General features: G+C 42.7%; 1 protein-coding gene across 11 annotated transcripts in view; it reads right to left on the bottom strand.

The window, feature by feature from the left end:
- CTBP1 (C-terminal binding protein 1) overlaps nt 1–16,918 on the bottom strand; it is a 2,306,313-nt gene that overhangs the window by 358,106 nt on the left and 1,931,289 nt on the right. For all 11 annotated transcript variants that reach the window (XM_085642592.1, XM_085642594.1, XM_085642593.1 and 8 more), the window contains one exon: nt 9,536–9,690. In XM_085642592.1, coding sequence (XP_085498718.1) covers nt 9,536–9,690 — 155 coding nt within the window. The remainder of the gene's footprint in view (nt 1–9,535; nt 9,691–16,918) is intronic.

The raw sequence follows: 16,918 nt of genomic DNA, 5'->3' as shown, positions 1-16,918 counted from the left end.
GGGCCTTTGGCCAGGCCTACCACAGCAAAAGGATAGCGTACAGTAGGAGGACCAATACCACAAAACCCATGACTGTGGAAAGTGCAGTGCACAGGAGAGCTAGAAACATACACAGTTCGCAGCCTCTGAAGCACTACTCAAGCACTGTGAAGGAGAAGGGTTTTGTCCTTTGTCATCTCATTTTTCAAAAGCTTCCAGAAGAGTTGAGACCTAGCAAGAAACAAAGACACCGCAAGAACCCACAGGTCTCTGCAAGAAGAAAATAAGTAAATAGGCCTAAACTGTGTTCGTCTATTTAAGGAAAGGTGCCAAACCTAAGGAAAACTCAGAGGCCCATCCAAGAACACGCCCTGTCTTAATCAGATCTATTAACATGCTATTTACTGTCCACAAGGCACACCTGCCGAGGCACATCTAATGGCTTAGGCAAAAAAATGTGACAACAAACAAGAGCTGTAGCAGGCTTGAAGCTTCACGTGCTCTGCAGTGATACACACATCGACATTACTGAACTCACGACCTAAGAGGGGCACCCGAATATTATTCGGTTTAGCAATATGGCACTTACTTATCAATGTGTGACAACCAGAAAATAAATGGCAGCAGGAAACGTAGTACATAAACCAAATCTACAACTACTGCTGGTTCTGCCACGTTTTAGATGATCAGAAATGTTCCTGATACCAGTGCAACTTTTAATGCGACTATCCTAACCTTTTATTGCCCAAGCTTTTTTTTCAGTATTTCACCGCAGACAGCAGTTTTATGGCTTAATTTAATGGTCATTAAATGGCCATTTTCATAGTCAGTCTCCACACTAAAAAAGCTCATCTCCTACTCTCCTTTAATAAGGTTTAAAAATACAATTAACCTTAACAGAAGGAATGCAGTGTGTGCGCGTCCTCCTTTTTCTGGGTGGATGCACTTCTACTACTTTAATTAGTCTACAAAAATCCGATCTGTAAGAGATGCACGAACTCCAATGAAAGTATTTCCACAACTTAAAATGGCACCGATAGGGGACGCTCACGCAGCTGCAGTTTCCAATAAAGATTCATCCGCAGTGTTGATGCAGGGAAGATTAACTCGTCTCGTTAGAATTACTGTGTTGTCTCAGGAGTTACTGATCCATCTTTAGAGGAACTTTGTGAGCCGTGCTTTAAATGATTAAGAAAGGAATGAAGGCATACAGTGACTGCAGAGATCTATCAGTGACCACGTTCAGAAACAGAGCTTTTCGACGGTGTTAAGATGTAGTCTCTATATGACCTCCTTCCCTTCCCTGCCCCCGCCCTGCGGGCACCCGTACCCCTCGCGCGCTCCCCTGTTACTCATGAAACAGCTGACGTTCTAGAACGGCAGCTGAGGAGCTGTCATTCTGTTGAAGTCTTTGGGGAGTTGACACGTCTGTGGTTACTGCGGGGTCCTCCCTCCTCGGTGTGCTGTTCTACTACAATAAACTTTTTCTTGAAGGTATCCTGACTCCCGTCTTAATAATTTGGCGAGGAGGACAGCACACCAGAGAACCTACGCGGGAGACAAATATCCTGCATATTACGGAGCTTAACGAAGATTACTGCACAGACGCGTGAAGAACGATGAGGACTATCACCGGTAAAGGACATGAATTAGCTATAGAGAGGAAAGTGAGAGAGGAAAGTGAGTAACTGCATTCAATGTGAGAACTCAGACATGTCTCAACTCACGCTTAGACCAGCATTACATTCCTTGCGCAGTCCAGAGATGCTGTGGGAGAGAGTGGGAATTGACCTAATGGGTCTGCTATGGAATAAGGAGGAGCAAGTGTACATAGTGGTACTCATTGATCACTTCTCAAAATGGCCAGAAATAGAGATACTACGAAAGGGGGACTCAGGGAACATTGTTAGAGTCCTCGACTAAGTTTTCACAAGGGAAGGCTTACCCAAGTCCATAGTAAGCGACAACGGGCCACAGTTCACCTCAGACATCTTTAAAAAGTACCTGGGCAGAAATGGTATTACACACAAAACCACGTCAGTGTACCATCCAGCAGTTAATGGGGCGGTGGAACGTTTTAATCGAGTTATCAAGGGAGTCATACAACTGGCCAACAATGGGTTGCAGTGGGTCAACAAATTATCCACTTTGATATGGGCATACAGAATAACCCCTAACGAGTGTCCCACAGCCAGTCCTTTCGAACCACTATATCCAAAGACAATATAGGGTGGATGGTTACAGCTAAACGCGCAGATTGAGCTCTATAAAAGATAAAAGAGAAGTTGTCACAGGCGCAAAACAAGTTCAAGGAGAAGTGTGGCCATAAGCACAACACCAAGCCAGTCACTATTAAGGCGGGTGACTATGTAAGAGTCAAACAAAGTGGTTTCATTGAAAAAGGGCAATGCAGTTATAATAAGCCATTGATGGTTGAGAGAATGTTTTGCAATTCAGCCCTCCTCAGCGACGGCAAAGTATGGCATGCGTCTGCCCTTTCAGTGTGCAAGAACAGATGTGGAGAATTAATTGAGGAGGATGAAACCATCACACCACAGGTACAATAGCCTTCTGCAAAAGGAAGTCTGGGACATGATAAAAGAGGTGCAAAAGGGTGGTGTGATGATTATGATTCAGATGAAGACAATGTGAGTACTCAAGACGAAATGCACAATGTAACGGGTCATTCCAGACGCCATGAGGAGTCTTCAAACCAGTCAAATGACAGGTAACTACACCTGTAGAGGAGGCTCTGAATAAGACTTGACAGACAGGGAGGTCTTTCTGCAAATCGCGACACAGAGGTACCCAGTACCAGTAGTAGAGGAAGGGTTATTGTAAAACCATGTTGGTTTAAGGATTTTGAAAGTAACTAATATGCCTCCCCTCTCTTTCTCCTCCCTCCCCCTTCCCTCTTGTTCCCCTCAGGAAGGAGATGTGTTAAGATGTAGTCTCTATATTACATCCTTCCTTTCCCACGCCCTGCGGGCACCTGTACCACTCGCGCGCTCATCTGTTACTCATGAAACAGCTGAATAAACTTCTTCTTGAAGGTATCCTGACTCCCGTCTTAATAGAAAGTCCCTTTCAGCATTAGTATTACCATGGGATGATTAGTGCTTGCGCACTAAATTGTGCCTCAATCTACAGCAGGACCTACGAGTATTACTACAGTGACCAGTAAAGCTGGAATGCACATTTACATCTCTGCACACATCTCAAAATTCATGACGTCATGTCACTCATTATAGGATTCATATTTGGTTCAGCTTTGGTCCTTGACAACGGTCCAATCGTGCATTCACAACAGAACATAGCCTTTATGCTTCGGGTGCTTGTAACACATTTGGAGCAGCAGAAGAGGACCTCCTACACCTGGCCAGGGAATGCCCAGGAGGGCAGCAGGGACATGCTTGATAGCATTATAGGGGACGCAAGATCCCAGAAATCTATAGCCAAGGGTCTTCACAATGAGCATCAGCAATCTGCAGGTTTGGGTTTGCTGCTTTCGAAGAACGGAATTGCATGTGCCGGTTTCAGGCTCCTGTGTCCAATGTTAAAAGAACTTACCAAATGCAATGAATTTGAGGAAATGTATCTCAAAAATGTACCTTACATCTCAAATCCTTGAGATATTCAGGCTCCCTTGTGGAGATATTTATCTCCTTTAATTGTACCTTGGCGACCTCATAGAGTCTGCTAGCATAGGTAAATCAATTAATCAATCAATCAGGTGTCTTCTAAAGCGCGACTAATCACCCATAAGGATCTCAATGGGGTGGAGGGCGAGCGGGGGTTTGACTGCTGATCTGAAGGCATTGTGGTTCAGTCGAAGAGCCAGGTCTTGAGGTCTTTCCTGAATTGATGCAAAGACTGTGATTGCCTGCGGTGGAGAAGCAGGGTGTTCCAGGACTTTGCTGCAAGGTAGGAGAAGGAGTTTGCTCTGGCGTGGTCTTGCGAATAAGTGGAATGTTGGCCAGCGCCAGTTAGGTGGAGGTCTCTTGTGGGTGCGTGGAATGCGAGGCGGTGGTTGAGGAACGCAGGTCCCACGTCGTGAAGGGCTTTGTAGGTGTGTGTGAGGAGCTTGAAGGAGATTCTTTTGTTGACTGGGAGCCCGTGGAGGTCTCTCAGGTGGCTGGTGATTTGGCAGCTGCGGGAGATGTTAAGGATTTAAATTTGGCGGAGGCATTCTGAATGTTCTGCAGTTCCTTGAGGAGTTTCTGGGTGATGCAGGCGTAGAGTGCATTACCGTAGTCGAGTCTGCTGCTGATGAGTGCGTGGGTGACCGTCTTTCTGGACTCGGTGGGGATCCACTTGAAGATCCTTTGAAGCTGGCATAGCATGTCTGTGGGTGTGGGGGCGTTCCAAGTGCTGTGGGCCACCAGGAGTTGTCCCAGGCAGAGTGGGTGGAGCCCAGGATGAGGAGTAGGTAGTGGGCATACTTAGAGGAGAGGGAGGAGTGTGGATAGGCAATGGCAGAGTGGTCTGTGGGTTAGATGTTCACTTGTTTCTCTAAGTTTACTATAGTGACTATTGGAAAATGTAAATCGATCCATGTATTTAAGTCAGTGACAGGTATAGTCACTTATGTGAGTTACCTAAAGTGCACAATACTATTTAAATAAATAAAAATACAGCCTCTTTCTGGTACATCTACCAAATATGAACTTCACATTGAGGATTGCAATGCTGTCATAGTTACAAAATGTTTTAGACTAATAAAAACGCCTTTCGAACCAGTATATTTTTTTCATTTATCATATTTCAACAGGAGTCCCACTTTACTGGTGTAAGGTTAAACAGATCAATTCAAGCTAAAACACAACACAACCGAATACGTTTTTGCGGGTAGAACTCTCTGAGCTATTTAAGAACATTTCACGGTACTTAAAGCACAACTTGACATTTCATTAAGCATAGCAGACAGTAAACGAAACATCACCAAGAACAGAGGAACTCAGCCTGACGTTTTATTTCAAGGACTGCTGATGCTTTTCGCCATAGACTATGGAGTCATCCTGTGTTGTTTATCAGTGTGCAGAGTTGCTGTTACTCGGCTTTCTCTCAGAAACCCGACCCCTCTCTGGAAAGCAATACTGCTCTTGCTCATATTCTGATGCATGCTTACCTTCTGCAACATCCAGCCTTTTCCAATAAATGCAATCTGGTATTAATTCACAAAAGATACGACAGGATGGAAGTTAGTTAATATGCACACAAAGCTAATCTCCGTCATTCCTTCCGTAAGACTATCACAAGACCCAACTCTGAGCCCTCAATTTCAGTACAGCTCTATAATAACGAGTTTTCTAGTATTATAGACAAACTGCCTCCAGTCACCGATGAAAACTTTAAATTGATTCAACGAGGATATAATATTTCAAAAGTTTACAAACCTCGAAGAGCAGCAGTTGTAGAAAAATCCCCCACAACCACCTACTGCCTCATAGTTGACAGAATGCAATACAAGCAAATGTTATACTGCATGAAATCCTAGTACTAAAAAACGAACCCTATGGAACAATCAAACGGAGCCAAACTATTTTTCAAGGTCATGCAGCAACAAAAGCCACTCAGCCCCTCTGCCCAGCAATGATCACGGCAAATAGGCGTGATATAGCCAGAAAATCACCTCTCGCTTGTACAGAGCATCAAGATGACAAAAAAAAAATCCTGGCAGCCTAGTGCCTCTTTCACCCCATTTCTTTTCCAAATTTAGGTGGACATCCCCTGGTCCAGTTCCCCAAATCTCATGCACCAATCCAGATTCGACTACCACTCTGCCGCTGTTGGTATTGACGGCTCTTCACTCCGATTTCCACGAATACATTAGAAAAAGTCACTGCAAACTCTAAACCACTGAATTTCACATCAGACCCCATCCCACCATCTCTTGCAGGAAACAATCAAAAGACCTCTCCACTGTATGCATGCAAGTCAATAAATATCTCCTTTAATCATAACTCTTCTAATTTATCATATGGTGGGATGTGTACACCCTCTCCTCAAGAAATGTAGTGCTACAGCAAGCCAGACAACGACAAACAAATCAAACGTCTCCAGTCCTTCCACAAGAAACCGGAAGGATGTGTTGCCAAGCAATAAAATTAGAAGATAACACTTGGAATGTTCATCCTCTAAGAGGCTACCAACCTCTTTCTGTTCAATGCATGGAGATCCTCCCCGAATTTCTGCACAACATTTTCTAAAGGTTGTTAAAGAGCCATACACCAACACTTTGCAAATAATGCAACTACACATCCTTGTCACTATGTGATCATATTAATTTAAAGGAGCAGAGTTTCTATTCAAGAACCAAAATAAGTATCTAAATAAACAAATGGCGAGTTAATATTTTCTCTAACAGCCTTCATTGACGAGGGAAGCAACAGTCTTAGTCAGAGGTAAAGAGTTTGTGCTTTTCATGAAGAAAGATGGCAGGCCTGTACCACTGTCCACCTTCTCAACAATCAAAATCTTTCAAAACTTGAAGATACCAAGTGGAAAACCACATTATTTAGCAATAGGTAGGTATAAGGAGTGCCTGGCTGCTACAGTGGGCATTGATGTATGCAAATTCCAAATGCTACCTCCTGCTCTTCATCAATGCCTTAAGTTGTGATGCCAGCATGCTCAATCCAATTGATGGCTGTCTTCTGGGAGGGTATTCACTCTGGCATTATAAACATATGAAAATGCATTAGCCTTGCCTACCAAGTATGTATGGATTTGTATGCATGCTGTAGGCATATGTCACATTGTAGAAAGTACAGGGTGGTGGTGACTGCTGACAGAGTTGTACTTATGTATAATTAACAGCACCTTTCTGGAAGCAGAACTTAAAGGATGGGTATTTTAAGAGAAATAGCACACCATTTTTATCAGATTTCAAGTCAGAAAACAAATCTTTTGAGGAACAGCCTCCAAAATGGGTCTGTTCATAAGATAAAGTCTCTTGAAACAAGATTTACCATCCATACTGGTGTATGGAGCTCTTCGCCGTATATCTGAAATCATGAGTAGGCAAACAAACCATTATCAAATGAGGAGTTGTCTGCTGTGGGGCGTAAATAGGGAACATAAGCCCAACTGGGGCTATCCCCCCAAAACAGTCAAACAATGTCCACTGTATTTAAGAATTTGGAATCCTACTTGGGCAAAAATAAAACGACTGTAGTGTTTCTCCCACCAGTGGCAATATATTAAATGTTAAAGTTGGGTGCAAAATGCAATACTAAGGATAGCGATGGAGAACCTCGTTTTCCTATGTATAGCTATCAATAGTGCTTAATTAGAAAGCTGCGACACGTCCCTGGAAGGCTCAATCATGGTATTGTCAAGGAAAAGTATAACTTTGTCTAAAGCATGACCTTTGATACTCTACTTAACAACTTACCTCCCTTATGAAAAAGGAACAGTGTGCATTCTAGCAAGGGGGTTGTTGTCTTAATCATGGACTTGGAGAAAAACATTTCATGTTCATTATCCTGGAAGGCAAAACATTCTAAATGAAAAGATTATTCTGAATATATATTGTCACCCCTCAATGAATTCAACTATAACTAAAAGGACAGGCAGGCGGGATTGCATTGTTGAAAACAGAACTAAGACTTTCATGTCTGTAAAGTTTTCCTCTAAGGCTGTATAGAACAAGTGTTTGACCCTTTAAGAGAAGTAATGTCCATGGTATTAAGCGGACATGTTGCTCGCACCATAAAACAATCATACAGACCTCAATGAAAAGCAATCAGATGAATAATCACGCGATTTCTGTGAGATTCTAGATTCAAGCTCTTAAACCTACAGATTTACATTGGCAGAACTTCAGCTGGTACCTCTGCTGATCAAGGTAAGGTTGGAGTAAATGGGGTACCTATCTTACTCCACACAGTTGATCTGCATAAAACACTGGTAGTGCCAACCAAAGCGAGACTACTGCTGGCTAGTACTGTGGCTGTAAAGTATACCTGGACAGATAAGTTCTTGTCAGTGATGGATGGTCTTGAAACCAAGATAGATATTCAACACGGTCAGAAATCACTTAAAATAGGTGCAACACTTGGACAGAACAAAGGAGCATCAACACTGTTCTATTTATTTCAATCTTAAAGTGGTGGACACAAGTAGGAGTCATTAGCAAAATTCATACGTATATTGGTATGTATGCATATACATATCTTAACTTGTAGCAAAAAAACTAGTTGGAAAGAAACAGAGGGGGAAAACGGCTAAGTCATGTACATGATACATAGCTAGAACCAGACACAAGAAGAGCATAGTGTCACCAAAAGAACGCATGGGGCGAATCAGAGCGCAAAGCACAATCTTCTAGGAATATCAGAGAAATAAGAAATGCTGCAGGCCTGTAGTCATGGAAGGGTGCAAAGGAATAGGGCTAGAAAAAATCTAACTGTTCAGTTGAAGACGAAAGTCCTCACCCACCCGGAGGAGGCATGCTTCATTATAGCGTCCCACCTCACACCACTATCTGGAACGATAGTGGTGCGGGGGACACCTCTCTGTGAAACAGCAGGGAGCAGTTAGGGTGATGGATTTTTTAGGAAGAGATTCTACTAGGTTGTAGGTGTGGGTTTGTGATGCAGAGGATAATCGATGACAACAGTTAAACCTATTTCTTGGTGGACCTATATAAGTATTTACTCTTTGCCCCAAGGGGGGGCATAATTCAACCCACTGTGGGTGGTTGGCATATATTTTTTTTTTTTATTGAGCAGAACAGGGATAGTAACAAACAATCAGGAAATATTCTCCATGTACAAATCAATCATAATCCTTATAATATACCACCTAAGACAATTAGACATTGATGTACTAAAATACCATGACTGAATGGCAAAAAAACATTTACGTGAAGTGAAAAAATGCAAGAGAAGAACTATAAATATTTTGGCATAGAGTCCAATGTTACTACAAAGTGTCGGAATACAGTACATATGAATTTTTAAACAGTATTTGCTGCTTAATACTAACTCAATATGAAATCCATTTCTAGAACTGGACCCCAATTCCTAAAGACTCAATATGAAATCCATTTCTAGAACTGGACCCCAATTCCTAAAGACTCAATATGAAATCTATTTCTAGAACTGGACCCCAATTCCTAAAGTGGTTGACATATTTCTTCCTGTATCAAACCCCTGGTTACTGAAAGCAGGAAGGAAAATGCCGACCTTTTCTGGAGTCAGAAAACAATTACACTACAATGAGGAGGGATGGTACCCGGTGGTGTGACAAAGTTATACAGGGAAAGGAGTGCGGCTTTTTGAAAAGTGTTACAATGTCCCGAACCTAAATAGTAGAATTATTGAACAGAGAAATATGTGCTGAGTGAATTCTACAGAGCAATGAAATGCTAACACTATTTGATACACAAATGTGGCCATAAAAAAAATAAAAGAACAAATTCAAAATTCAAACATGAACCTGGTTTGGGGATTTTCCGAGACAATTCGACATGCACTGCATGTAGAGAATCCAACCCAGAGGTTTTGTTATGATGCAAGGAAGCAATTCTGATGTTAGGTGTAAATATTACCTTTTCGTGAATTTCTTGAGTGGATTGTGCATCACAGAACGCCACGGTGGCTACATCCTTCAGGATAGGCATTTCTACTGTACAATCCCGGCCATCCAACAGTGCTACAAGAGGGCGCGGGTGCATCGGCCCGTTCATTATCGGAGGTCGAATACCTGTAAGACAGATCAGAGAAAATATGAGGCACCGTAGTTACAACAAACAGAAACGCAGAACTGCAACACTGAGGAATGTGGGATCATTAGAACAATGGCTAGCAACGAGCATCTTCTCTTTTCAAGAATTTTTTTTATTGTAGGACATCATTTCAGCAGGCTAGAAAGCCACATGCAAGAACTGTGGCTGATGGTATATGCAAAGTTGCTATTTGACCATCACATCATATTAATAGCAGTCTACACTAACTCGATTATTGTTTTTCAGGATGTAATCCGCTAGAGGAAACTTCTGTTCTACAGACAGACAAATGACTTGCCCTGCTACCAATGCATACTACACTGCCAAGTCTCCTAACTATATCACTCTGTAAAAAAGCCTAACTACCAATAAAACAAGCGTTCACAATGCAATAGGTCTCGCATTGACGCGGGTTTGAGCTATTGGCACTGCAAATAATCCCTTTTATTTTTGTTTTTCTTTTAAAAACATAAAATAAAAGGCCTTGTAATTTACAAAGCCAATAGCTTAAACTCGCGTAACTGCAAGACCTATTGCATTGCAAATGCTTGTTATCTCCTCTGGATAGGCAACTTAAACAAGAAAAGCAGCGACTCTGGAACACCAAGAAGAGAGGGATTAAACAGCAAGAGATTTAAAGAGACAGAGTGCAGTGCTGCGGACTGAATTACACGTACACATTTCCCGACTGACCCGAGTGATAGTTAATTTTACACAATAAAGTAGATGAACAGAAAGAGAGACATATCTAAGTTGGATTTACATTCTTTGGTGGATGGCCCCGCCCCCAGGGCCTATCAGGAAGCTGCAGCTTGGTATGAATGGATGGGTGAGAGTGCGTCACAATGGAGATGAGGACAGCCCTGGAAAGTAGGCTTTGATGCCGGCAGCTCGCTTCATGCGAGAAAAGATAAATTAAGGAAGTTGCAGCTAAATACACGGATCCTTATGCCCAGCCAGCAGGAGAGACGCTGTGGCATAACCTTCAGTGCTGCCGACTTTGGACCTCTGGAAGTCAGTTCGAGTCTCGGCATGGTAAAACTGTGCATTTAACAAAAAAACTAAAAAAAAAGAATGCAAATAAATAACGTTCATATAAACAAAGGAAATAAGGAATGCCAATAGTCAAACTAAAGCTGATAACAGCATGGACGAGCGGGAGCAGCAGGGAGTAAGCACAGAGAAGTCACATCTGTTCTGCTTGCCTGAGGGGGAGGGTATTTACAACTTGGACTGCATGAGGAGGGTAAGGGGCTAAAGTCTATTATGTTATCGACAGCCCGCAATGGATGCCATGCGAAAGCAGATCTAAAATGACAGCCTGTGCACTGCCTAGAGTAATGCTCTGCACCTGAGTGATGTGACGTCAACAGCAAGCCATCATATCTGCCAGCTCCCTTTTCAAATGGGTTATTGCAGCAGCTTTCTGACAAAACTGCAGCGCAGTCAGATCAAAAGTTCCTTAAAGGAAAGCATTCCATTCCGTGGCCCCAGGACCGCGTATCTTATTGTCTCACATAATCAGTTCTACAGGCAAGCAGCAGAGACTTTCGCTTGAGAGAAAGCAGCCTAGGCCAATCTATAAGCCAACCTGGAAAACAGCCATCAGCAAAAAGGAGGAAACAGTAGTAACAAGGAAAATCTCAATTTGTTTGTACGCTGGAAATACACAGATTGAACATTAGTGCGTAGCATGAGTGAAACTACATAACGAGGGAGCAGAAACACAACCGCTGCTTACTGGGGGATAACAGAAATGCTGAGGGGATTAAAAACAAGCTGTGGCCATTGCGGAACAGCAGACGCTTGTTTACATCGCGCTTTCTCCCAAAAAAAAAGTACATACATCGAGTTATTCAGGGGAGAGTGTCACGCCGCCAGTAAAGCATCTAGTCCAGGTGGGCGTGGAAAAAGTGGACAGGGTGGTAACCAGGAGGGACTAAAAAGCTTCCGGAGGAATAATAACACCACGGTTAGCATAATAGGTGACGCAAAATTACACGCACCAATGGGAAACACGGGCGGAGCACAAAGCGAACTTCTGGAACCATATTGATTCCAAGAAGCCCTAGCATGGCGAGAGCAACGCATGTGTGCTGCTAACACCAGGCGAGACCTAAAAAAATATCTCATGTATTCAGGTGGCTGATCCCTACTTTCTTCTAGTAGAAAACTCAGAAGTCTATGCACTGCCTAAACCAATATAATTAATTCCTGTCAAATGCTTCATAATATTACAAACTGAAAAACAAAGGGTTATATTTTTACACCAGGGAGTTCCGAAAAGCACTTTTTTGTAGTTGTTGCCTGAGGTTTGAACGGTTATCCACCTTCAAGAAGCCTGTCAGAATGTCATCTCAGACTATTATGATTCAAGCCATGGTGGTTGGACAACTGGAGTTGTACTGTGCGGTTTGTGTTCCGCCTGGATCCTTTAAACTTTCTAAGACAGTTAACTGTGAGTGTTTTATTTGGAGGATTCGTCTCAACACTGGCGACGAGCTGCCTCGGAGGAGGCACGCATTCTGGATCCCTAACCTCTTCTGTTTTTTTCTGAACCTGTGACCTGGTTGGCATGTCCACCACTCATATTAGCCTGTGCATATTGGGTTTCCCTTGTTGTGCAGAGAAAGCCTGTGCTGTAGAGACGAGGAACTGTTTTGTTTTGGGTCTCAGATGAGTTGAAGCACGAACTCATAGGGGGTAGTTTCCATGTCTGCTCGCACTGCTGGTGGAAACATGTTCCATCGATGCGCGCTGTACAGCGCCAAGGACTGCTAGTGCAATCACGTTCCAGTGACGTGTAGCGTTGAACCGCAATCTCATTTGGGAGACCTGTGACGGACATTTGGCCTGCAGTTTCAGCACACCAGTTTGCTTTGGGAAGATGAGAGTCACAGTAACGAAAGAAGTCTAAGATAGTGTCGACCATATTTAATAGGGAAGCTTTTGCTTAATGCTCATAAGATCAACCCTTCATCTTGTATTGGGAACAATTACAGGATGCAAGTGCAGATTACTTTATCACTCAATGTTTTGTACACTCTACACTGCTGGTGTTGGATATCGTACCTCTAATGAAGAAATATTTACTTGATCTGTCAAGTAAGTTCTCTCAGTATTCTGGAACTGGAAATTTAGTCACACTTATGTACCTTTGGAATGGCTACAAGTAGTATGGCCCCATCACCTGTTTTCTTATTTGACAAAAGAGAACCACTATTACCCTGGAATATGTGGAAGAAGCGTTTCAACTCGCATTTAATAGAGATTGACTAAAAAAAAATTCTGCGGGTAGGAAGCAAGGCGTTCTTCTGCAACACCTGGGATTGGGAAGCTGCAATATCTATGACAGTTTAGAGACCATACCCTTGGGGAATGGCAATGGGGAAAGCAGAAATATTTTACACATCAGTGCTGACGTTGGAAATACTTTTTGAAACTAAGCTCAATAAGGTTTTGGAGTGGAACAAGTTTTTCTAATGAACCCAAGAAAAACAGAACATGTCTGGAACTATGTACCATGTTTGATTAATGAGTCAGTGTTGCAAAGTCATCCTGTGCCCTGGGCACCCCCCAACTTTTTGCTGAATGATGCTGGTGGTAACTGATTTTGACTGACCCTGGGCTCTGCCTAACCAGGCCCAGGGCCAGTGCTGAGCCTAAAGGAACACATTAGAATACAGTTAAAATACCCAACATACACTAGGGTACACTATGGTATGGTGGGGTACCCCTGTAATTGGCATGACCTATCCCATAAGACCCTAGTATATAATAGGGCAGGGGATTGAAACTACCTAGAAGTCTCCAGTACCCTAGGGTATGGCAGTTTAGAGGCCAGCAGCTTTTTCTGCACTAGCATGTGTGCAGTGCTGAAGCCTGAGGTCAGTTTAAAAGCAGCACTGGGTGCCAGGACTGCTTTGAAACAGTAAATTGCTGGTTACATTCAACTTTGATGCTAGGAGCACAGTATAAGGAGAATCTGCAATATTTCTACATATTCAGAACCCTTAAAGTCTCCCCTAGTTGCACAGGGGGTGGTGGGTCCTGTAGAAATTAGGGACATACTTATAAAATATGTTTTATAAGCCCTGGTGCTAGAAGACTGGCCCAAGTAATTTTCCCCATGGCCCATAGGTTAACATGGTAGGAAGTTAATGATTAATAAATATTGATAGGAGAGGACAAGCCGGACCATTCAAAGACTTCCCAGAATGGTAGTGGTAAATCCAGCAATATTATATTGTTGAATTTCTCCTAAAATGTACATACAAGAAGTTATAAGACTTTCTTGTTTGTAAGTCCAAATTCAGCCTTCTAGTGGTCTGCCCTGATTGGTCAGAGTTAAGTGGATTAGCCAGGCTGCTTTGAAGAGGTCATAAAGAACCCCTGGGGTTAACATCTCTGCTGGGAGGGCAGAATGCTGGTCTATAGGAATGCCAGGCCAGGGGATGGAGTCGTAAACCATGCTCTTCAAAGGCAGAGGGGAGGCCTGGGTTTCAGTTTCACTCTTACACTCTTGACCCAGAGTCAGCGCTAGGCTTAAGGAAGGTATGTGCAGATGGTAGGGGGAGAGGCCATGGAATTAAGCCATCCCAGGGGGTGTGTTTAGCCAGCCCTTAAATCCTTGCTGGAAAATCAGCCATTATGGATTTGGAAGATTTGAAGCACTCTGGGACAAAATAATACCACACTCTACAGGATGTGGTCATAACTATGAGGAGTTACCCTGCTCTCATTGGTCACAAGTGACCTGTGGCTTGACCCAGATAATTTTGAATAAGTATCTGAGAGGGGCAGAGCCCTCCAGATCTGCTGCTTGAAACTAAATGAAGCAAGAAGTGCCCTGTTGAAAAGATTTTGCTGTGCAAGGAACTCTAAGGCCTGACCTCTGAAGACTGCACCAAGTGAAACTGCAGCCCTGTGGTTTACCTTGCTGCCAAAGGACTCAAGAGTGGAACTCCCTGCAAGCTACAGGTTAACAGAGCTCACCTGGACAGCCCCACAAAGAATCCCCAGCCTGGAGTACCAGTGGATTTGTAAGGGTTTTGTTCGAGTGGATTGTGGAATTAAAGTTTCACACTTTCAAGGACCCTCTTGGAGATTCCAGAACCTTGGACTATGTGTTGGATACTTTGGGACCCGCAAGCAGAACTTCAGGAAGGAGTTCTAACTGGACCCAGCCTGCTGGAGAAGGCTGCAGAGTGGTGAGATATTTTCCAGAACAGTTTCTAAAGGTGTGTCCCTGTCAGAGAAAACAAAATGACTAAAAAGGGGCACTGTTGGTTTCTAAGCACTAGAAACTGACTAATCTTTAAATATTCATATCTCTGGTTCCCTACAGTGGACTTTTTTCGTTGTGGTGTCATTTAAAAATATTACCTATTTTTATAAATTGATGTTGGATTTTTATTTTGTGTTGTGTCTTAATTATTTACTGAAATGGTGTTTTTAAATGCTTTACATACCTGTCTTTGAAGTTAAGCCTGTCTGCTCGCAGCCACGTTACCAAGGGTTGAGCATATATGCTGGGTCCTATCAGGTGTTAGTGGCCTTATTGCCAGTGACAGACCTACATTTGCCCCTACCAATAACCCACTTTCCAACAGTCAGCCAATAGACCAAATTCACAAATCCATTCTAATGTTCTCAGAGATCAATGAGTAAGGTGTAAAAATAATACTATGCACAAGTTTGTAAGGATGACAAATGTCAAAGTGTTGATGTGGTATCTGAAGATCTGAACAAGTTGGTTTTAAAAATTAAACCCAATGTGAGGGATATGAATGTTGGCCCAATTACCATGCCTAAGTGTTACATTAAATTGGATATTAAGAGAATTTTGAGGATGGCTGAATTAAGGTCACCCTATACGATAGTGGGAGAAGAAATTGGGAAAAGAAGTTTGGCAGTAAGCCTGAAAAGAATCCAGCAAGTTATTTTTTTTTGGGGGGTGGGGGGGTGAGGGGTGTCTAATATCGATGCCTCAGGCTATACCGTCAGGAGAATTGAGTTTGATGACAGGGAGACAGTGGGAAAGGTCTATGAGGCTAAGCATGGAGACAATTTGTGGGGGTGGAGTCACCAGCGTGACATAGGTATCACGCTGAACCCCAATGCATCACAACAGGTTATGACCGTCTCGAACGTCATGAAGATATTTTCATACAGTTTATGTATGTTTTAGCAACAATTTAGGTCTTCTTAAAAGCTCTGAACACAGGAGAATTTTGGAAAACAATTCAGTCCCTTGTTTGCACGTGGTAAGGAAAGTTCATAACCTTATGCTTTAAACACTGAAAAATGAGATTGCCACACTGTTGGAAGATCGGGAGAAAGAATCCTTAGAATGGCTTGCTCCAGTTTTTTGTCACCCAAGGATTGGGGCAAGTAAATAAGAATTTGTGTTGACCTCCAAGACCGGTACAAACACATATGGGTTGACCCCTTCCTAATATTTATGAGGTGCTGACTGAACTTCGTGGATCAAATTTATTTTGTGCCATGGACCTTTCTTCCGCAGAGCATCAAGTCAAACTGCTTGATGAGTCTAAACACCTTACATCATTTGTTACACCTTTGGGTGTATAACGTTTTGGCACAGTGTTTTCAAAGAATAATGGAAAAGGTGTTGGAAGGGATCTCTTAAGTCCTTTCTTTCAAGATGGCATTTTGGTCTATAGTAGGGGCATGGCAGAACACAATAAAACACTGGTGTAGGAGAAGCTAAACAAGACTTACCTCACACTCCAGAAGGAAAAATGCATGTTTTGTGTCACTTTAGTCTCTTATTTGGGTCACACCATTTCTGCTGAAGACTTCAAGCCCAAATTAGAGTTAGATGAGTATTTCAAAAGCACCTTCACTGCAGGATAAAGACCAAGTGATGTTCGTCCTTGGATTGGCAGAATTGTATTTTAAATGTATTCCCGATTTCTCAAGTGTGGTTCAACCCATACGAATTCTGCTTAAAAAGTGGTTCTACTTTGTTTGGACAGACAAGTGTGAATCAGCTTTTGGAGCCATTAAGATCAGCATTAGCAGCCTGGTCATCCTTGGACATTTTGAGGTATTCAGAAAATGCATGTTTTCACAAGTAGTGGATGGCGAAGATAGAGTTGTGGCTTTCACCTCTCATTCACTCAAGGAAGCGGAGGAACATTATTCCATTATAGAAAGAAAGGTGTTAGCCTGTGTGGGGGC

Source organism: Triturus cristatus, chromosome 2_2 (genome assembly GCF_964204655.1).
Source record: "Triturus cristatus chromosome 2_2, aTriCri1.1, whole genome shotgun sequence".
In the NCBI taxonomy this organism is placed as follows: domain Eukaryota; kingdom Metazoa; phylum Chordata; class Amphibia; order Caudata; family Salamandridae; genus Triturus; species Triturus cristatus.
Note: the sequence above shows the minus strand (reverse complement) of the source record. Positions and strands in the feature narration are given on the sequence as shown.